The sequence below is a fragment of the Microtus pennsylvanicus genome, chromosome 1 (genome assembly GCF_037038515.1).
Source record: "Microtus pennsylvanicus isolate mMicPen1 chromosome 1, mMicPen1.hap1, whole genome shotgun sequence".
In the NCBI taxonomy this organism is placed as follows: domain Eukaryota; kingdom Metazoa; phylum Chordata; class Mammalia; order Rodentia; family Cricetidae; genus Microtus; species Microtus pennsylvanicus.
The window spans coordinates 114181703-114204754 of record NC_134579.1 but is presented as its reverse complement, the minus strand read 5'-3'; the positions used below and the strand labels follow the sequence as shown (position 1 = coordinate 114204754).

The window sequence follows — 23052 nt, the reverse complement described above, 5'->3', positions numbered from 1 at the left end:
CTGTCTCAAAAAACCAAAAAAAAAAAAAGAAAAGAAAAAAAAAGAAATTTAACATTGATGCTGTGCAATCTACACCTACGTCTCCAGGTGCTCCCAGGAATAGCTTTGATAGCATTTTGGTGGGAAACGGAGTGAGATCCCATCAAAGGATACACGCTGGACTCAGTAGGTGTATCTTTGTTTTCTCCCTTAATCTAAGGCACTTGCCTAACTGACTCCACTTGGGTGTTTGTGCGTGTTTCACAACATTGACCTTTTGGAAGACTTCAGGCCAGTTGTTTTGAAGGATGTGTCTCTATTTGGAGTTGTCTGTTTCCCCATGATTAGACTCAGGGCAAACATGTTCGGATGCTAGTAGGTTAATGTCTCTTCAGTAAAAAAAATACTAGCTTTGTCAGACGTTGAGTTTGAGCACTAGATTAAGCTGGGTGGAAGTTTTGGTTTCCCACATTTTGCCAGCCAGACAAGTCAGTTATTGGATTGTCTTTCTTTCTTTCTTTCTTTCTTTCTTTCTTTCTTTCTTTCTTTCTTTCTTTCTTCCTTTCTTTTTTTTGAGGGGGGTTTGGTTTTTCAAGACAGGGTTTCTCTGTAGAGTCCTGGCTGCCTATCTCTGCCTCCCAAGTGGTGGGAATTAAAGGAGTGAGCCACCACTGCCCAGCTCTGAAATGGTTTTCCTAGCTGTCGAATAAGCGTAACAACACACTTGGTGTCAATGGGTTGTTGAACCATCACAGGTAAGGCGTGTAGAACAGTACTGAGATCTTGCCATTCTTCTCTTTCTCATCAAGGTCTACTTCATACCTGCATGTGCTCTACCTTTGAGTTAAACTCCCTTCCCTTATCACTATTTTAAAATTTTTATTTTTATTACGTATGTGTGGACTGACTAGTTTTATATCAACTTAACAAGCTAAGGTTATCTAAAAGGAGGCTTGAACTTCAATTGAGAAAATGCCTCCTTAAGATCCAGCTGTAGAGCATTTTCTTAATTAGTGATTGTTTGGGGTGGGACCAACCCATTGTGTGTGGTGCCACCCCTGGGCTGGTGGTCCTGGGTTCTATAAGGAAGCAGCGCTTCTCCGTGGCCTCTGCCTCCAGGTTCCTGCCCTGCTCGAGTTCCTGTCCTGACTTCCTTCACTGATGAAGAGTGGCATGGATGTGTAAGCCAGATAAACCCTTTGCTTGCTAAGCTGCTCTGCTCATGGTGACAGCAATAGTAGCCCTAAGACAGTCTGCAAGGGTTTTGCCTGCATACACGTATGTGCCTGATGGTCATGGAAGCCAGATAAGGGCATTGGATCCCTTGGAACTAAAGTAACAGACAGTAGTGAGCTTCCAAGCGGGTGCTGGGAACTAATCCCAGCTCCTCTACAAGAGCAGCCAGTGCTCTTTACCGTCTCTCCACCCCATTTGTTTTCACCTACACTTACAGAGACTATGGCATGGCTTCATATTCACCACCACTGAGGGATAAGAAACCTGAAAGTGGCTGGGGATACAACTCAATTGGTACAGTGCCTCTAGCATCCGCCAACCCCCTGGTTTGGTCACCAATGGTGCATAAACCACGCCAGGTGGTATATCTCTGTAATCCCTGCCTGTGGAGGGAGAAGAGTACAGAAAATCAGATCTGCAAGGTCATTGTTGTGGAATATTTAACTACGCAAAGATGTGTTGCGTTTTTTTTTTGTTTTTTTAGAATTTCTTTTTATCTTATGTACATTGGTGTTTGGCCTGCATATATGTCTGTGTGAGGGTGTCAGACCTTGGAGTTACAGACAGTTGTGAGCTGCCACGTGGGTGTTGGGACTTGAACCTGGGTTCTCTTAACCACTGAGCCATTTTTCCAGCTCCTGTGTTGCATTTGTCTAACTATGTAAAGCTGTGTTGCTGTTTTACCTTGTCTGCCTAAGGCACCTATGAGGTCTAATAAAAAAAGCTGAATGGCCGATAGCAAGGGAGGAAGTATAGGAGGGACGTGCAGGCAGGGAGAGTGCAGGAGGAGAAATGTAGACTCAGGGGAATAAAGAAAAAAGAGATGACAGGAAGATGCCAGGGGCCAGCCAGACTTGGAAGAAGCAGGAAAGTTGGACATACTGAAGGGAAGGTAAATGGATAGAAACGGATTCTGTTAAAAGAGCCAGTGGGACAAGCCTAAGTAAGCAAAGGGCAAACATTCATAGTCGGTAATAAATCTCCACGTTTTTCTTTGAGAGCTGATTGGGGCCCCAAAGAAAAATCACAACTACAGGCCATTATACTTAGTAGGTTGTTTAAAAAAAGGGAAAACAGCCGGGTGGTGGTGGCTCACGCCTTTAATCCCAGCACTTGGGAGGCAGAGGCAGGCGGATCTCTGTGAGTTCGAGACCAGCCTGGTCTACAAGAGCTGGTTCCAGGACAGGCTCCAAAGCCACAGAGAAACCCTGTCTTGAAAAACCAAATAAAATAAAATAAAATAAAAAAGGGAAAACAAATGAGGATTTGAAGGTGTGAAGTGAATGGGCCCAGGCAGAATGGGAGGGGTGCTGATGGTGGATCAAGACATAAGACTCTTTGCATGCAGAGAATTGTCGAATATTCTAAAAAACTTGAAAAAAGTTCCGAGATCACCTTCATCTACATGAGTTTGATATAGGCAACCCTGTCTGAAAAAACCCAAAACGCCTAAAAGCAGTTTTTTAAATGCTCAAGGGCTTTGCCTGTGTGAAGAACTGAGTTGGACAGCGGGACAGGACCCTCTCATTCATACAGCTGACAGCACAGTGTCACAGTGATGCTGGATGTCCTGGACATGGTGGCAGAGGCAGGGGAATGCCCACTTTGAGGCTAGCTTCTACAGAGTGAGTTCCAGGACATCCAGGGCTACACAGAGAAGCCCTGTCTTGAAAAAAAAAAATGAAAGAAAGAAAAGAAAAAGGTCGGGTGGTGATGGCGCATGCCTTTAATCACAGCATTTGGGAAGCAGAGGCAGGCGGATCTCTGTGAGTTTGAGGTCAGCCTGGTCTACAAAGTGAGTTCCAGGGCAGCCAGAGCTGTTACTCAGTGAAACCCTGTCTCAAAAAAAAAAAAAGGAAGAAGAAGAAGAAGAAGGAAGAAGAAGAAGAAGAAGAAGAAGAAGAAGAAGAAGAAGAAAAGAAGGAAGGAGGGAGGGAGGCAGGGAGAGATGAAGAAAGGAAGGAAAAGGAAAAAAAAGAAAGAAAATCAGCTGGGAAGTGAGAGTATGAAAGGGCTAGGCTGTCCGTGCCTCCACTCGTGCCTGCCGAGTCATCGGAAAACCACGTGGTGTATCTAGCTGGGGCTTCCGGTGATCAAAGCTTCACTCTCTGAGTTTCCCGGCGCGCCAGCGCTGCCTGGGTATTTTGGGCCTTGGAGGGATCCGTAGTCGCCGTCTCTGCCGGCGTCCGTAGCCGGGAAACCGAGCGTCCGGCGCCGCGGGTTGTGGTCCGCGATGTCTGGTGAAGAAGCCCCGCGTAAGGCAGAGTCCTCCGAGGCCCGTGCGGCCGCCGTCAGTGACATCCAGGAGCTGATGCGCCGCAAGGAGGAGATCGAGGCGCAGATTAAAGCTAATTACGACGTCCTAGAAAGCGTGAGTGTGGCTAGGGCTCCGGGCAGAGAGGAGGGCGAGGCTTGCGGACGCGAGGCCCAGGGGTGCCTGCCGAGCACTAACTAAGCGCTTTCCATCCGTTACTCCTTAACAACCCCTTGACGTGGGACTTATTTTCATTTGCGGAAGCATTTAACTTTGTTTTAAATGCAGCCCAAGCTGGCCTCGAACTCCTGAGCTTGCTTCAGCTTTCCAAGTGCTGAGTTACAGGTCGGAGCCATCATGACAGGCCTGAAGCATTAGTTAAACTTCATGGTCACAAAGAGAATATTTGCTGAGGCGTATGATAGTCACCGCTGTCACCGTCCATGGGTCACGTTCCCGGGTTTGGCGTGCCTTGCCACCCGCTTTTCAGTCATCAGTGAGAATTAACTGGGCCCCTTTTAAAAGGTAGGCTAGGCTATAGCCAGGAGAGGCAGCCTTACCTGTAATCCCAGCACTTGGAAGGTGGAGGCAGGAGGATCTGGAGTTCAGGGCTATCCTTGGCCACATAGTTAGCTCGAGGCCAGCCTAGGCTATATTGGACTCAGTCTCAAAAATTAAATAAAATAAAATGCAGTTTCTAATTGGAGTGGGGAACTGACTCTGCATTTCAGGAAAACTCCTGGCAGCGCTACAGAGGACTGCTTTGAGTGTCAGGTAAAGCCCATTATCCTTACTGTAAAAGGGGGAAACTGAGGCCCAGAGTGGAGCAAATGCTTGCCAGGTTAGGAAGTGGCCGTGGTGGGTCAGGTTCTATGATTTGTCTTCCTCCAAAGCAGACATTTTTTTTTCTCTTAAAATCACAAGTCACGGTCTGAAGAGATGGCTCAGAGGTTAGTTAAGAGCACTGGCTGCTCTTCCAGAGGTCCTGAGTTCAATTCCCAGCAACCACATGATGGCTTACAACAATCTGTAATGAGATCTGGTGCCCTCTTCTGGCATGCAGGTATACTGCAGGCAGAACACTATATAAATAATACATAAATAAATCTTAAAAAAAAAATCACAAGTCACTTTGTAGAGGAAGGGGAGACAAAATCAGACCCGGATAGGCTGGGTAGAAGGGACTAAGAGGATGATGTTTCACGTGGAGGTGCCATGTTGTGGATATTAGTTAAATGTAGTTTTTTTTTTTCTCTTTGGAGGTCTGCCACCCAGCTTCCAAATAAATACATGGGGTCTTATTCTTACTTATGAATGCCCAGCCTTAGCCTGGCTTGTTGCTAGCCAGCTTTTCTAACTTAAATTATCTCGTTTCTCTTTAACTACTTTTTGCTTCTGGGCTTTTTACCTTTCTTTATATATTTTTCTTTCCATCTTCCTCTGAGACTGGCTGGGTGGCTGGCCCCTGGTACCCTCCTCTTCTTCTCCTTTTCTCCCTCCTCTTGTTTATTCTCTCTGCCTTGCAGCCCTGCCTATCCCTCTTCTGTTATTAGCTGTTCAGCTCTTTATTAGACCAATCAGGTGTTTTAGGCAGGCAACGTAACACAGCTTCACAGGGGAAAACAAATGGAACATAAAAGAAAGCAACACATCTCTGCATATTAAACAGATGTTCCACAGCCTAAACAACGTGACACAGCTTAGCTGATAGTCCACAGCAGTACCACTAGGTACCGTCTTACCAGGTGCTGACCCGACGCCCGAACCGTACTGACTGTGTGTGCTATCAGGAAACTGTCACAGCTACTCCGCTCAGTTGGTGTGTGTCCCTGAAGCTCAAAGAGGCGAAATCGGGGGCTGGAGAGAGAGTGCATTGGTTACGAGCACTGGCTGCACAATCATGACTGGAGATCAGATCTAGCCCCTACTATATAACAGTCCACATGTCCCACAGACACCTCTAACTCCATACCCTCGTGGGTACATTTAAACAGACATGTTAACAAACACAATCACTTTTTAAAAATGTGTGTGTATTCATATAAATATTTATACATATGAAAGGAGAAGTCATTTGCTTAAAGTCACAAGTGGGTTTCAGTCAAGTAGAATCAAACATCTCATGTATTATTATTCTTTGGTATTGGCCTCCTGTTTACCATTTAGCCGGATGTGGTGATGTATACTTGCAATCTCAGTACTTAGGAGGCAAAGGCTGGGAGATTGTCCCATGTTCATGGCCAGTGTGGTCTACACAGAGTTCCAGGGCTATGTAGTGAAATAGCAAGATCCCGTCTTAACAGCAGTGGGTGGGGGAGGGGAGATACTGGAGATATAGCTCTGTTTGTAAAGTGCATCCCTCAAAAGCCTGAAGACCTGAGTTCAGTCCCTAGAATCCATGGGTATAGTTGTTCATGTTCGTAATCCCAACTGGAGAGGCGGAGACAGGAAGATCGCCGGGGTTTCTGGACAGCCAGTCTAGCCTGATTGATGAGTTCTAGGCAAGTGAGACACCCTATCTCAAAGGAGGTAGATGATGTTCCTGAGGATGTCCCCGAGCTTGTCCTCTGACCTGCACATGTGTATGTGCACACACGGGTGCACCTGCATTCATACACATGCACATGCGATAAAAACCAAATAAGAGGGAAATTTATAATTACATTGCACATGGAATCTGAGCTATTTGCTAGTTTCTCTTAAATATAAGGCGATAGTGTCTGTTAATTGCCTTTAATTTATTGTATGATTGCTGAGGGCTTTTAGCATAAATATCTGCTCTGATTTTTTGTTTGTTTTTTTTTTTGAAACAGGCTCTTGGTAGGAAGCCTAGGCTGTGTAGTAGGACCCTGCCAGAGAGAGAGAAAGAGAGAGAGAGAGAGAGAGAGAGAGAGAGAGAGAGAGAGAGAGAGAAAGGAAAAGTAAGGTAAAGAGAAAGGAAAATGATACAAGTATTAAAACCTTTCATTTTGGGGCTGGAGAAATGACTCAGTGGTTAAGAACACATTGCCTGCTCTTCCAGAGGTCCTGAGTTCAATTCCCAGCAACCACATGGTGGTTAACGACCATCTGTAATGGGATCTGATGCTCTCGTCTGGCCTGCAGGCATGCATGCAGACAGGTCACTCATTAAAAAAAAATACATAAAACCTTGCATTTCATAGTACTTAGTCACGAATGTGAAAAGAGAAGGAGACAGTGGTTGCAGATCATTCAATAAGAAGCTAATGCCTGGAATATAGTAAAAGCAGCAATAAATACACAAGTAAATAAAAAAGTTAGCAAAAGACATAGGATATAAATGGACATTCCTCAAATAAAATATGTATGGTTGATAAATAAGCACATAACGCATCTGGAACAGGCCCTGGAGACAACTCACTGATCAAGAGCTCTGGCTGCTCTTTTACAGGGCCTGGAGTCAGTTTCCGGCACCCTTATGGTAACTTAAAACCAGTTCTGACTCCTCTTTCAGGGACCTGATGCCTCTTCTGACCATTGTGGTCACTGTATGCACATGGTTCGCATGCATACATAGAGACAAAACACTCATACACAAAATAAATCTTAAAAGCGAGACATGCTAAGTATAGCTATTAAGGAAATGTGATCATAGCGAGATACTACTTTATACTTGCTAGGGATGGGTATAATGAAAATGTAGGTAATATCTTAGGGGGAACACGGAGAAATAGGAAACTTCATACAACTGTAAGATGGTGTAACCATTGTCCAAAATTGTTTAGCAGTTTCTCAAAAAAAATTAAACAGTTATATAACCCAAAAAAACCCCATTCCTCCAATGTGATAATTATGATAGTTGCAAATATATATTCCTCCCAAAATTCATGCACATTGTTTAAAATATCCAAGAAGTGGAAAATGACACAGTTATTCTTCAGGTAACAGATATAGTCTACCCATATGGTGGGCTATTATTTGGAATAATAAAAGGAATAGTGAATTAATCATACTATAATTAGTAATAGTCATACTATAATGTAAATGAGCTTCAAAAACATTGTGATAAAGAACTTACAAAACACCATGAATTGTATGTCTTCTCTCTTTCACATCTTACTGTGTGCTTCTGGCTAGTTAGTTCCCTGTACTTACTATATAGCCCAGGCTAACCTTGAACTCTTGGCAATCTTCCTGCTTAAGCCTCCTGAGTGCTGGGATTATAGGTCAGCACCACTACACCTGCTTGTTTATTTGATACACATCTGGGTAAGAATCCAGACTAGGCTTGAACTCACTCTGTAATTTTCCTGTTTTGGCTTGCCACATGTTGGGCTTATAAGAGTGTGTGAGTGTGGTTCTATGTATATGAAATATCCTGTTCTGAATCTCTGAAGTCTCCCCTGAAGACCTGAATATTAAAAGTTTGGTGTCCAGGGTGATGCTCTTGAGGCATGGTGGAACCTTTAAGAGATGGAGCTCTGTAGGTCTTTGGAGGCATGCCTTTGGTGGGGTAGTTACTGTGGGTCATTGGAGGTGTGTCCTTGCTGGGGTAGTTACTATTGAAAATTGGAGCTGTTCTCTTGCTGGGGTAGTTACTATAGGTCATTGGAAGTGTGTCCTTGCTGGGGTAGTTACCATAGGTCATTGGAGGTGTGTCCTTGCTGGGGTAGTTACTGTTGATTATTGGAGGTGTGTCCTTGCTGGGGTAGTTACTGTTGATCATTGGAAGTGTGTCCTTGCTGGGGTAGTTACTGTTGATCATTGGAAGTGTGTCCTTGCTGGGGTAGTTACTGTTGATCATTGGGTCTAAAGGAGGTTGGTCATGCTGTCTCTATGTGCCCCTCCCGTGTCTTTAAGAAAACCCCCTTTTTCTTTTTCTTTTCTTTCTTTTTTCGAGATAAGGTCTTGGTTTGTAGTCAGGTTTTTTTTTTTTTTGTTTGTTTTTTTGAGACAGGGTTTCTCTGTAGCTTTGAAGCCTGTCCTAGAACTAGCTCTTGTAGACCAGGCTGGTCTTGAAATCACAGATATCTGCCTGCCTCTGCCTCCCAAGTGCTGGGATTAAAGGCGTGCACCACCACCGCCCAGCATCAAGTTGGTTTTGAATTCCACATTGTCCTGCCTCAGCCTCCTGACTGCTGGGATTGTAGGAGTGGGCTGTCCAAGGTTGTTTGTTTTTTTTCTTTTTTAGGAGGGTTGATGCAAATGTACTAAAACTGATTGTGGTGGTGGGTGATTAACTCTTGAACATATTGCAAACCATGGGCTTGTATATTTTCAGTGGTTCCGCTATGTGTATATGAATTCTGTTGTATTACAACTGATTTAATCCCAGATTAGCCTGTAGCCTAGACTTGTTGTAACAACTAGCCCCAAATGGGAGTATTGTCCTTGAGTGCTGGAGAACTGAAGAGAACTGGCACAATCCTCCTGTCTCTGCTTACCTTGAGATCCTTGGCTTGATCCCATCCTTCCTCACAAAGTCACAGTGGTTCTGGGGAGCAGGATGTGGACATATTTGGGAGCCGCCATTCAGTCACCATATTGCATGGCCTGGCTCTCTGCTAGGCGTTCATTCAAGTCTGTGTGTTAGTCTTTCAGCGGGGGAGTGTTGTGTTCCTGGTGTGCGGCTGAGGAACTGAGCCTTGGAATGTGTCTTAGATAAAGATGCCCAGTTTGTGTATAACAGAACTGGGATTGAGCTCCAAGTCTAGGCAGCTGGGCAGCTCCTGCCCACCTCAGTGCAAAGCATGCTCTGTGCCCTGATTGATGTGGGAACTTCAGAACAAACTTCAGGTGTGGTGGCTCAAGCCTGTAATCCCAGTACTTGAGAGGCTGAAGCAGGAGGATTGCTGTGAGTATGAGGTCAACTTGAGCTATAGTGTGAGAGTGTACTTCAGATAAACACTAGAGAAAATAGCAGAGCCTCTGTTCCAGCGGCTCAGGAGGCTGAGGCTAGAGAACTGAGAACAGCCTGAGTCAACACAGTGCAGCTGACTAGAAAGCGGTAACATGGATAGATTGTTTTGAATAGGGAATATATTCCCAATGTTCAGATTCAGAACCTCTAATGGATATCAAATGCAAAAGCTCTCCCCTTTCCCTAATTCCCAGCCACTTAGTTTCTTTGTCTGGTGGTGACCAGTACCATCCAGTGATGAAAAGAATCTTGGTAGACCTCTTCTTTTTATTTATGTATTTATTTTTTGAAGAGTCCAAACCTGGCCCCAGCTTGATCTCTTTAATGTTTACTCCCTCCTGTTTCAAGGCTTCAGCAAGGTGTCAGCTGCTGGGAGGGAGGAGTAGGAGGGGTCAGGCCAGGGATGGGACTGGGAGGGAACCTCTGAAGGCTCTTTGAGTGTTTTGTTGTAACTTTAAATAATTGGTTTTGGAGAGATCTAATGTATCCCAGGCTGATACTGAACATACTGTGTAACCAAGGATGACCTCAGACTTCTGATCCTCCTGCCTCCCCGTCATTCACCACCACAGTGGCTTATGCAATGCTGGGGGTGGAGACCAGGGTTTTATGCATGCTAGGCAAGCACTATAGCAACTGAGCTACATCTTATAGCCCCAGCCCCGTTTATTAATTTTTTATACTGCAGAGAATCAAATCTAAGGTCTTGCATAACCAGTCAGGTGCTGTGCTCTGAGCTGCACTCCAGCCCTGGGATCTTCGCTCTGTGTGCACTGTTCTCATGCATCGCTTGCTTTATGATTTTAGAGACTTCATTTTATAAATGTGTGTACCATGTGAGGGGCGCTGGTGACAGAGTGTGTGGAGGTCAGAGGACAACTTTGTGGGATTTGTGTTCCTCTTCTGCCTCTATGTGGGCCCAGGAACTGAACTCATTGTTCATCTTGATGGCAGATCTTTATTCACTGGCTCATCTTTATTGCCTCCCTGTTTTCATTGGTACCCACTGCAGAGGGTAGCTGCAAGGACACAGGTAAAGAGCCTGGTGTGTGCTAAAGAGATTACTGTGCGGCCCTTACTGTCACTTTTGTCATGAGTTAGAAGGACAAGGGACTAGGTAATTGCCTAACGATGTTCTTACCTGTTTAACTACATGTCTTTTCTCCAGCAAAAAGGAATTGGGATGAACGAGCCGCTGGTGGACTGTGAAGGCTATCCCCGGGCAGATGTGGACTTGTACCAGGTCCGAACAGCACGGCACAACATCATCTGTGAGTGACCCTTGCTGGGGCTCTGGCTCAGCCTGTGCTGGGGGTGCTGAAGACCCAGGGGAATGACTAGTGTTGAGCATTACGAAGTTTTTCTGCTGTGACAATATATCTTGTTACCCTTGCGTGACTGAGAACTGAAGAGTCCCATGTAAATGGTTTTAGTTTTCTATTTTAAGTACTTTCCTTCAAAGCCTGGTGTGGTGGCGCACATCTTTAATCCCAGCACTCAGGAGGCAGAAACAGGCAGATCTCTGTGACATCAAGGCCAGTCTGGCCTACGGAGCTAGTTCCATGACAGCAATTTGTAGAGAGACCCTGTCTAAAACAAACAAACAAACAAACAAACAAACCCAAAATACAAAAATCAAAACCTTGGTTCAGGCTGGGCGAGGTGGTGCCCAGCTGTAATGATCAGGAGTTGAGGCCAGTCTGGGCTGTACAAGAAAGCAAAAAGCAAGGAACGAAACTTTCCTTCCTTATGGGAAGTTTATTGAATTAACAGTGGAAGCCCATACCAGTATTGCTTACCAGCCCCATCAAATCCATGAAGGAGATTAGATTCAGCTTCTTAGGGTAGTGACCTGACTCCCACCATTCAAACAGAAAAGACCTGGACTGGCGCTCAGTGGAGACCCTTGAAGTATGCATGCAGTACAAGGGTCAGCAGAAATCAGTCTCTGCTTCTTCTTCAGGGCCCACAGGCTGTGTTCCAGCCAGGAGGCAGGTGACAGAAGGGAGGGTCTTGGCACCCTACCCTCAACTCTTTGTGTCAATTAACATTTTTCTCTCACAGTCCCCCTGCCTGCCAGGAAAGCTGGGCAGACTAGTCCACTGCGGCCCGCACTGTCCTAAGTGAGTCTCCTATGTGCTTGTTGGTTTTAATGAAGAAGCTAGCAGAGCGTGGCGCCTGGAGAGGGTTTTAGGCTTGTGTTTCTGCCCTGACAGGCTACAGACACATGTTATCTCTGACTGCTCTGGAGGTGAGACGTCCAGATAGCCTCACTGACAAAATCAAGGTGTCAGCAGGGCTGGCTCCTCCTAGACTGGGGGCAGGGTGTATTTTTTGTCTTTCCTGAGGCCACCTGTGTCTCTTGGCTCTCGGCCATCCTCTGTCTTTAGAAGTAGTGATCATATCTTTCTAGCCTTTGGTCTGTTATCTCGTCTTTTTCTGTGGTCCTCCTGTCTCCCTCTTTAACTTGTTGAGACCTTGGGATGATATCAGGCCCTCCTGGCTCAACCGTCCTCTCAAGATCCTTAATTATACCTGACCTGTGCACTCTGTTTTGTTTCATGAGGTCGCGTGTGCCCCGGCTTTGGAGATGAGGATGTGAGCATCTTTTTCTTGGCACTGGTAGATAACCAGTCCTCCATCCCAGTTACACCAGGAGATTAATCACCCGCCATTTGCACTTAATCATTTCCATTGAATGCACCCCAGCTCTGGCTTCATCTGCAGAGTGTTTCGGTAATGAGGCCTTCTTCATAAAAATAGGATGCAGAGTAAGATGCAAGGTTTCTTAAAGCCACAGTGTGATGATTGAGCACCTCAGAGCATCCTCTTTACCCTGAATATTCTGGTTTCAAGAAGGCTCAGTTTACATTAAAACAACAGGAAATGCCGAGAACAGGAAAGCCACCCTAAGACAGCCAGGTGTGAGGCAAATTCTGGGCTTTACTCTAGACCTCTAAGCCCCAGTGATGTGGCCCACTCTCTTCCACACTATTAGCAGGACCTTGGGGAAGTTTGAGAAATGCAGATTTTTATTCAAATAATTAACTTCATGTTTTAACACCATTCTTTTCCCATTAACTTGAAATGCATCAGTGTGTGTGTGTGTGCGCGCGCGCGCGCGCGCGCGTGCGTGCACGTTCGCCCACGCACTCTTGTGCCTCTGCGTTGCTGGGGGTGGAACATAGGACCTCATGCTGAGTACTTACTGTACCATTGAACTAACCCCAATCCCAGCGTAGGTTTTTAGTTAGGCCTAGCCTATTTCTGGACTTTTTACACTGTTCTACTCTCTGTGGTAATTTTATGCCATCTTAATGACTTTATTATGTGTTAAGAACATGGTTCAACAATTCCCTCTTTTTAGTATTCTTTTGAGAAACTATTCTCACATGTTATTGTACTCTTAAACAGGGACTTTTCTTAAGGACTAGTCCTAGGCTTACATTGAAATTGGGAAAATAATGCAGAGAGGTCTCATACGCTCTGTCCCCAGTTTCCTCTAGTCACCAGCGAGTGTGAGCATGGCACATTTATGACAGCTTAACTTGGTTTTGAAATAATTGCTGCAGAAACATTTACCCAGGAGATGAAAGCCTTTTGAATCCTGAAGTGGAGCTGTAATGTGTTAGCGACCAAGCCATTCCTCCTCTCCCGCACAGCTGCGTGGTGGATATAGATTATGCAGGCGATTCTGGAGGTTCTGGGGCTCCCCGTGGCCTTTCCTGCTCAGTGTGGCTTTTCTAGTCATGATGACCTCTATAACACTGACTCTTGCTTTAAACCTTCCTCATCTGGAGTCTAGTTTGATTTTTTCCCCTCACATTTGCTTCTGTGGGCTGAGCCCCAAGTCCTGTAATGCCTGAGGGCCTCATCTTTGCTCTACAGTGACAAACCAGGTTAGGTAAACAAACAGCCCACGGTCAAAGCTTCTGCAGAGATGGAGAGAGTCTGTGACCCCTGGATGCCAGGTGTGGGCTGGCAAACGGAATGACAGTGCCAGGCTGTCTTTGAGATGGCAGTGCATGCAGGACTGGCTTCCAGGCAGGCCCTGATGGACGGCATGGTGGTTCTTCATTTAGTTTCACTGTTTATTTTATAAGTATGCTTGTTCTGCATGCTGCCTATAGCATGTGTTCCCGGTGCCTGCAAAGGCCAGAAGAGCGCAGTAGATGCCCCGGGACCAGAGTTACAGAAGGTTGTGAGCATCTACGTGGTGCTGGCATTGGACCTGGGTCCTTTGAAAGAGCAGCCGTTCTTCTAACTGCTGGTCCATCTCTCCAGCCCCTGGTTAAACGTTATGAACTAGTGTTTAACACTCAAAAATTAGAGGCTGTTCTCCTGTCAAAGCCCTCAGTTTTTGACCTTTCTAGAAAATCAAAACTTTGGCAGCACTGGATTTGTCTCTTGAGCCATGTCAGTTGGCAGGAGCCCGGTAGTAGTTGCCTACCCCACACTGAATTATTAGGGTCTTATGTCTTTTTTTTTCCTGTACAAGATTTCAGAGAAGAGGCTGAAGGGATAGCTCAGTAGTTAAGAGTACCGTTTGCTCTTCTAGAGGTCCTGAGTTCTATTCCCAACCCCCATATGGTAGTTTGCAACCATCTATAACTGTAGTTGCAGGGGATCCAATGCTTTCTTCTGGTGTGCAAATATACATACAGACAAAGCACCCATAAACATAAAGTACACAAATAAAGAGAAAGTTGCTTTACTTGTTTGAGACAAGTTCTTATGTACCTCAGGCTAGCCTTAACCTCAATATTTAGCTGAGCATGGCCTTGAAATTTTGATCCTTCTGTTTCCACTTCCTGAGTTCCTGAGTACTGGGATTGCAGGCTTGTACCACCACGCCTGGGAGATGCTGTGCCGGGACTCGAACCCCAGGGTCTCATGGGTGCTCACAGACACTCTGACAGTGGAGCTCCACCCCCGCCCCAGGGTCTCATGGGTGCTCACAGACACTCTGACAGTGGAGCTCCACCCCCGCCCCAGGGTCTCATGGGTGCTCACAGACACTCTGACAGTGGAGCTCCACCCCCGCTCCTCTTAGCAGCTGTTCAGCCTCACTGTTTTGATTTGTTTTCTTGAGATAGGGTGTCATGCACCCTACTCTGGCCTCCTGATCCTCTTGCCTCTGTCTCCAGGCATTGGGATTGCAGACTTTGCATCCTGCCCCGCTGCCACCTCACTTCTTCTGTCTGACTTCTGCCATTGTCCCTGTTTATGGCATGGTTACAACTGGATGTACCCAATTTGTCCTCACATTTCAGGGCTCAGCAGGCTATGCTGCTTTTGAGGGGCCCTCTTGATCCCTAACTTACTTGATCATCACTGTTGTGTTCTTCACTAGACAGCTCGCTAGATGAGGCTAGGTCTGCCCTGAGTCTGGACTCTGGCATCTAATGAACACTCGTTCAACATTCTGCTATGTTGTTACTTTGTTGGTTGCTGTGACAAAATCCCTGGTAAAAGAAACTTCAGAAGGAAGAGCTTGTTCTGGCTGACAGTTGCGGGTGCGTCCATCCTGGTGGAAAGTCTCAGGTACCAGGCCCAGTGTGTCTGCCTCAGGGGCAGAAGGTTGAGTACTGGTCCTCAGTCTCATGGGATGGTGCTGCCTGCATTCAGGACTGTCTTCCTTCCGCAGTTAAACTTCTCTGGAAATGCCCTTAAAGACACTTCCAGAGACTTTTCTTAGGTGTTTCTCAGAAAAGATGTTGGCAAGATACAGCAGCACAATGAGCAAATTCAGGTGTCTTGTGTCATCTGTCCTGTGTCCTGAGCTATTGTCTCTTTCCTCTGGCATGCTATTCTCTTCCCAGGTCTACAGAATGATCACAAGGCTGTGATGAAGCAGGTGGAGGAGGCCCTGCATCAGCTACATGCTCGGGACAAGGAGAAGCAGGCCCGGGACATGGCTGAAGCCCAAGAAGAGGCCATGAGCCGCAGGCTGGGCTCCAACAACCCCACCCTACCCCAGGCCTTCGCCAAAGTGAACAGTATCAATCCCGGCTCCCCAGCCAGTATTGCGGTAATCCTGCTTGCTCCCCAACCCCACCTCTAGGAGTGCTATGAGTTAGACTTGCCAGAAGCCCAGCCCAGTCTCTCATTCTGTGGCTCTGAATTCCTCTATCCCTTTAACACGTGCTGGCCAGAGTTTGGTATACATAGGGTCAGCGCACTGTACTCAGGGAGACCTGTTGTGGGGTAGCTGGGACACAGTGTAGAAGGCAGTCCACATCTCAAAGAAGAGAGGAACCATTTTCCCTGGACACTGAAGAAAAAAAAGAACGAGAAGAGCTTGAAATGAATTCTTCCTCGATAGGTTCTGAGGAGACATCTTTGCAGCATTACTGAGTGGCTGTGCTTAGTAAAGGAAGAGTAGCTTAGAGCTGTGTGTCCAACACTGCAGCCAGTTTCTGACTATTTTCTTTCGTTTTGTTTTTTGCTGGAACTAGCTCTGTAGACCAGGCTGGCCTCGAACTCACAGAGATCCGCCTGCCTCTGCTTCCTGAGTGCTGGGATTAAAGGCGTATGCCACCACTGCCCAGCTCCTACTATTTTCATAGTTCCTAAAATGAAGCCCTGTGGTCCCAGACAAGTCACTCGGAACTTGGCAACCGCCAGTCTTCTTGTCTGGACAGATCTGCCTGTTCTGTACACTTCATGGGAAGGCAGTCCTATGGCAGGTGGACTTTTGTGTTTGCTTTCTTTTACTCAGTCCTGTGTTCAGGATTTATTCAGGGCTCAGTCATATATCTGGGCTTCATAACATTTTATGGCCAAATAATATCCCATTGTGTGATAGATGTGACTTGTTTGTCCATTTGTCAGCTAATGTGTGTTTGGATCACTTCTACTTTGGGGCTGTCACGAATAATGCCGCCGTGAATATCCATGTAGAAGTTTGTATGTGGGCGTGTGTTTAAATTGAATACTGTTGCCAACCTCTGGGATAGTAGTACTGTTCTCCATATTTGACCTGTGAAGAAAAGCCACACAAACTTGAAGCAACCTGAGCCAGGACACACAGCTCCTGGGAAGCAGAATTAGATTCTGAATCCAGATCCTACAAGTCATCTTATGACCATTAAACCCTCAAGACTCTGGCTGGAGGGGTGGCTCAGTGGTTAAAATTACTGGCTGCTCTTCCAGAGGACCCAGGTTCAATCATCAGCACTCACACGGAAGTTTGCACCCATCTGTACTCTAGTTCTAGGAGATCGGTGCCCTCTTCCGGCCTCCATGGGCACCTGGCACATAACTGGTGTACAGACATACAAGTAGGCAAAACACCCATACACGTTAAATAACAACAACAACAAAAAACTTAAAAAAAAAAAAGGGTCACAAGACTGCTGGGTATGGTGACATATGTTTATAATCCTTACCTCTCAGGCAGCCGAGGACGGATCGTCACAGGTTTGGGCAACTTAGAAAAATCCTGTTTTGAAATTAAAAGTGAACGAAGACTGAGGATAGAACTCTTGCCTAGGTTGTGTCCCTAGTGCTGTAGACAATTTAAAAGCAAAATCAAATCAAGTCCCCAGATTGCAGGCTGCAGCCAGCTCTGTTTCAGTCCCAGCTGCTTCTGCAGCATTGCGTGCCTAGCTGCAGCCAGTCTGGCAGGTGTCTGTGAAAGGGATGGACAAGTGGATGTCGATAATCTTGGGATCTGAAATCAAAGGGCCACCCTGGGTCTGGCTGGCCTCATCCCTGTGCTTGCTGTTTAGGGACATCTAGCGCAAATGCTTGTCTTGTCTAAAAAATATGCCTACGTTAGCCTGTCTCTTCTTGCCCTGGAACCTGGCTCAGAAACTCCAGAAGGCAGCTTGAGCTTTTCCTGTTGTCCTCAAGGCCTCCACTGGGCACCCTGGATACCATTTGCTAGATCTGCCTTAGAAGAAACCTCCAGGATGAGGTGGTCCACTCACCCACTCCCCTTCCTGTATGAGGAGTCTAAACCTTTGACCTCTTTGCTTTGATCTTGCTTTTCTTCCCCTGTAGGAAGTGAGCTCTTGACCTTGTCACTGAGTTGTGTGTTGAGCAGTAAAAATGACCAGAAACGCATTTGGCCTCTTGGTTGATTTTTAATCTTCTCCTGTCTCTAGGGCCTGCAAGTGGATGATGAAATTGTGGAGTTTGGATCTGTGAACACCCAGAACTTCCAGTCGCTGCAGAACGTTGGCAGCGTGGTACAGCATAGTGAGGGGGTGAGTTAGGGGTGGCCTGGCATCTGGGTGCTTCACAAACTGCAGGGGCATGTTGCTCAGTTGCGGGGGGGGGGGGTGGTGGTGGTGAGAGGGAAGTCCAAGAGGAGCGTACTGCAGATTGAGGGTCTGCTGTGGATGGACTATGAATTCCATCACTGGGGCTCCACCCCCTAGATGACCTCCTGCTGAAGCCCAGTTTCCTGCTCCATCACACCGGGGGTTAGGCTCCCAGCATATGCATTTCTGGATGGAGACAAACATTCAACTCATAGCACTGGGCATAACATTGGTCCAGAAAATGTTAATGGGTTCCTCACTGCTGACAGTGTTGTCCCTCAAGAGTAGTCTGTGCTCCTCCCCTTTTCCGCCCTCGTCTTTAACCAGCTGAGTTCTTTCCCAGTCACCTTGTCTAAATCCCTTGTCTGTGTCCAGTGCCTGCTTGCAGTAACTCTTCTGGAAGGTCTCTCCGCTTTTGCACAGGCTCTGTTCCCCTGCAGCTGCTAATGGAGCCTCCTTGTCTGTCATTAACTTCTTAAGACCCTAGGATGTTTCCAGCTTCCCACTAGCCTGACCATGTGTACCTGTGCACGCTTTCTTCTTCTTCTTCTTCTTCTTCTTCTTCTTCTTCTTCTTCTTCTTCTTCTTCTTCTTCTTCTTCTTCTTCTTCTTCTTCTTCTTCTTCTTCTTCTCCTTCTCCTCCTCCTCCTCCTCCTCCTCCTCCTCCTCCTCCTCCTCCTCCTCCTCCTCCTCCTCCTCCTCCTCCTCCTCCTCCCTTCTTCCTTCTTCTTTTCTTCCTTCTTCTTTTTTGTTTTCTTCTTCTCGAGACAGGGTTTCTCTGTAGCTTTGGAGCCTGTCCTGGAACTAGCTCTTGTAGACCAGGCTGGCCTCGAACTCACAGAGATCCACCTGCCTCTGCCTTCCGAGTGCTGGGATTAAAGGCATGCGCCACCACCGCCCGGCTCCATGTGCATGCTTTCTGAGATGGCACCCCTAAAGAAGGATTACTGGGTCTGAGAGTGCCACTGAGACAGTCTCAGCCTACCCCAGGCTGGCCTGGAGCTCACTGTGTAGCCTGGGATGATCTTAACCCTCCTGACTTGTGTACGTTCTTATTTCTCTGGCACATATACTTCTGGAATTTATTTTGTAATTAGTGTGACACACATTGCCAGCCCACTTTTTTCCCAAGTGGATAGTAGTTGTCCCAGTAGCATATGCTATGATTAATGCTTTACACTGGCACCTTTGTTACTACCAGATATCTTTGTATGTGGGTGGTGTTCTATTTGTTCTGAGCCTTTTTGGAATTGCTTAAAAGAATCCATTTGTCCTGTCAGCTTTCCTTTAAATACCGTGCTATAGAGTGAGTGCAAAACCATTTTGTAGGCTACTACCACAGACACTGTCTAGAGCAGTGGCTCTCAGCCTTCCTAACGCTGCCACCCTTTAATACAGTTCTTCATGTTGTGGTGACCCCAACCATAAAATTATTTTCGTTGTACTTCGTAACTGTAATTTTGCTACTCTTATGAATTGTAACATAAACATGTGTTTTCTGATGATAATGAGAACCACTGCTCTAGATGGATAGATTAGCCATCCCCACCTAGCCCTGCTGGTTCTGGTCCAGAGGCTTCTCTGTGAGGATTAGCCAGGATCAGCAGAGACCATAGCCACCCAAAGGCTTCAATGAGGCTGTGAATCCACCTTCATCCCATGGTTGGCCTGAGGCTTCAGAGACTGACCGTGTGGCTTCTTACCTTAGGTGAAGAGAGCTGAGAGGAGGCCACAGGACTTTATTTTTTTAACCCAATCATGTAAAACTCCCAGAGTCATGTATGGAGTGCGTTGCTAGGTCCGACCCACAGTGGGGAGAAGGGAATTGGACTTGCTGAAGGGAGACATGTGAGAAGACATTGGGGCGTTTTATTAACCTGCCCAGAAGGTCTTCTCTGCTCGGCCCTTGCCCACTTGTCCAGTTTCTGTAAATTCATCCTGTCACCATCTGAGAGGTCTGTGACAGAGTAAGCAGGCTCACTCTCCCTCACCTCCAGCTCTCAGCTTTTTCTCCTAGCTCTTTTTTTGTTTTGTTTTGTTTTTCGAGACAGGCTTTCTCTGTGTAGCTGTGGCTGTCTTAGAACTCACTCTGTAATTGGGCTGGCCTTGAACTCAGAGATTCTCCAGCCTCTGCCTTGGAAGTACCGGGATCAAAGGTGTGTGCCACCATGCCTGGTTACAGATGTGTTTGTAAACATGTCCTGTTAGATTCTGGAAGAGGATGTTTATACAAACAAGTTCCTGGCCATTTTCTAGCTTGGGACCTTCCAGGAGGCCTGTGCATCCCCTAGCAGAGTGCTGTTGGCTGTCTCTAGAGCATAGTTTCCTATAGCAAGACCAGCTTCTCCAGCATTCAGGCCAAGGAGTTTCGATAGCTCTATGTAATTACATCACTACCAACACAGTAAACATGCCGAGCTGTGGACCCCAGAGTGACTCAGTTTCCTTGGTAACTAGTTCTTCCCTTCACTCGATCACTAATCAGTGCTCTGTTGAAAGTTTATATTTTCCAGAATGTTACAGAAGTTAACCATAGTGTAGCTTTTTTTTTTTTAAAAAAAAAAACTTGTCCTAGACAGGATCTCACTACATATCCCTTGTTGTCCTCAAACTTGCCATGTAGACCAGGCAGACTGCCCTTGAACTCACAAAAATCCTCCTGTCTCAGCCTCCCGAGTGCTGGTGGTATTAAAGGTGTGTGCCAGCACTAAAACTGGCACACTGGTTTGTTTTTGTTTGTTTTTTAAGTATAACTATTTATAATAAACTAGTTCAGCTATAGGAATGTAGTGAGTTCTTTGTTCCAACATGGATACTGAACACATGATTCAAAGTGAAAGACGTAGCACAAGGCCATCTAATTCCACTCGGTGAAACTGTCTAAAAAGCAGATGCCTGATGCAGAGATAGAGGGGAGATTGGTGGTTACCAGGGCTGGAGGAACGAGGATGGGGACTGACTACGGACGGTCTTTTGGATGATGCAAACATTCTGCAGTTGGATAATGGTGCTGGCCTATAGCTTTCTGAGTATAGGAAACCCACTGAGCCTTATTCTTTATTATATGCAAATTGTGTCTCAGTAATAAATATAATGCCTATTTATCTTTGCAAACAAAATCACATTGTGCAAAAATGTTTAAAGTAAAAATCAAAGCCCTGTGTCTCTCCCTCCCTCAATATCTCCCATGTGTGTGCCCCCTTTCGGACTGGGGGCTGGGGTCCAGCAGGGAACAAAAGGAGACGGTCCTGGTCCTTGGCGTTGATGGAGAGCACATTATGGGGGCAGACATTAATCACTAATCCTAGGCATGCAGTTTCTCACCCTGACAAGTGTTAGAAAAGCAGCACAGGAGGCCTGGAGGAAAGCAGTGGGGTCCCTGATGTAGTTTGGGGTTGAAGGAGAGTGTTCCGAAGGACGGAGCGTTGGTGTGTATAGAAGTTGATCAGGTAGGGCGGCCACCAGAGGAGCCTTCAGGCCGGTTCAGAGGCCAAGAGGGCAGGAAGAGCAGAGCAATCAGAGGATGTTGTTGGAGCTCAGAACCAGGAGAATGGAGAGAAGGGCAGGGGGTGGAGCAGGGAGGTGGCCAGGTGGCCAGCCACTCAGGCCAGCCTTGGAGTGCCTCACAGTGGAAATTAATTGCCTTCTTTTCCTGGGGAACAGCAGGAGCTGCTGTACCTCCCAAGTTGGGGAGAGTTTGTCTTAGAAATTTCACTGGTGGGGCTGGAGAGATGGCTCAGAGGTTAAGAGCATTGCCTGCTCTTCCAAAGGTCCTGAGTTCAATTCCCAGCAACCACATGTAAAGGGGTCTGGTGCCCTCTTCTGGCCTGCAGGCATATACACAGACAGAATATTGTATACATAATAAATAAATAAATATTGAAAAAAAAAAAAAAAGAAAGAAATTTCACTGGTACTAGTTAGAGCAGGTTTGGGGGGCAGTTGTGGCACCTGGGGCTGTGTCCTAATATGGTTCCAAATAGGGCCCAGGAGTTAAACACACGAACCTGGGGGACATTCTTACTCAGATCATCACTCTACTCCCTACCACTGTGCTTTGAAGTTGCACTCAGCCCCTTAATGCCACCTTCAGGACCCCGTCCAGCTAGGAATTCAGCTAGGAGCCCATGCTCTGTGATTTCTTATAGGTCAGGAAGTGGCTTTTCAGCTTGAGTCCATTTTGAGTGTTACGGACGCTGAGGCCAGAGTGACCTTATTTGCCTTTCAGAAGCCCCTGAATGTGACGGTGATCCGCAGAGGGGAGAGACACCAGCTCAGACTGACGCCGACACGCTGGGCAGGAAAAGGACTGCTGGGGTAATGGTCTGCTTCATTCCTTCACGCACAGTATTGATGGAGCCTTTGATGAGGCTGCAGGCAAGGGGCAGTGAGTCCTCAGGTTGCCTAAGAGTCTGGTTCTCTTATTACCTGATCATCATCTTTAAGAGGAAGAAGAAGGGCCGGAGGGAAGGCTCAGCAGGTAAAGGTACTTTCTGCCGAGCCCAGTGACCTGAGTTTGACACCCAAGGAGAAACCTGACTGCTGCAAGTTGTTCGTGGCACACACTGTCAGACTCTCTTACGTACACAGTGAATAAATTGAAAAATACAGTTTTGGGCTGGAAAAATAGCTCAGCAGTTAAGAGCACTGGCTGCTCTTTCAGAGGACCTGGGTTCAGTTCCCAGTACCCACATGGCAGCTCAGAGCTACCTGTAACTCCAGTTCCAGGGGATCTAACACGCTCATACAGACATAGGTGCAAGCAAACACGCCAATGCGCATAAACTAAATAAGTCATTAAAAAATAAAGACAAAGTTTTTTTAAAAAGAGAAAAAGTGTTGATGAACAGCCCAGGAGGCTTGCTTCAGCTGTTGGTCTTGCTGGGTGGAGCCATCAAGCATGACCCGTGTCTGTGTTTTCTTTCCCAGCTGCAACATTATTCCTCTCCAGAGATGACTGTCCCCAGGGACCTGCAAGAGAGCTGTCGCCGCCGGGCCCTGCTCTGGGTCTGGTAGGGATTTCCTCATTCTTCTCGATCTCTGAAGTGTAAGGATCTGGAAGAGAGCGGGGAAAGCCGGAGCATCATGGTGGAGGACCTTCTCTGGCCTTCGGTGTAATCTCTGTGGATTGAGGCATTAAAAATGTGATTTGTGCCTAGCTAAGTCTTGTGCGAAATAGGCCATGGCCCTGTCTGGGGTTCTGTCCATCAACCAGTGAGTTGGAATGATTCTGGCAGGCAATGATCCGACTTGATTTTCTTATTTGAGACAGTCTCACTGTGTAGCTCTGGCTCCCTTGGAACTCATTGTGTAGACCATTCTAGCCTTGAGCTGTCAGAGATCCTCCTGCCTCTGCATCCTGAGTATTGGGGTTAGAGGTATGCACCACCATGCCTGATTCCACCCTGAGGGATATTTGTTACACATACATA

At 46.6% G+C, this 23052-nt stretch overlaps 1 protein-coding gene across 1 annotated transcript; it reads left to right on the top strand.

Moving 5' to 3' along the window:
- The first annotated feature begins 3357 nt into the window (after nucleotides 1–3357).
- On the top strand, nucleotides 3358–22778 carry Psmd9 (proteasome 26S subunit, non-ATPase 9). The gene is made up of 6 exons (XM_075979413.1): nucleotides 3358–3586; nucleotides 10519–10621; nucleotides 15173–15381; nucleotides 17462–17563; nucleotides 21849–21937; nucleotides 22550–22778. Exons 1-6 carry the CDS (start codon nucleotides 3449–3451, stop codon nucleotides 22575–22577), a joined length of 669 nt encoding a protein of 222 aa, XP_075835528.1. The 5' UTR covers nucleotides 3358–3448; the 3' UTR covers nucleotides 22578–22778.
- Nucleotides 22779–23052: the final 274 nt, after the last annotated feature.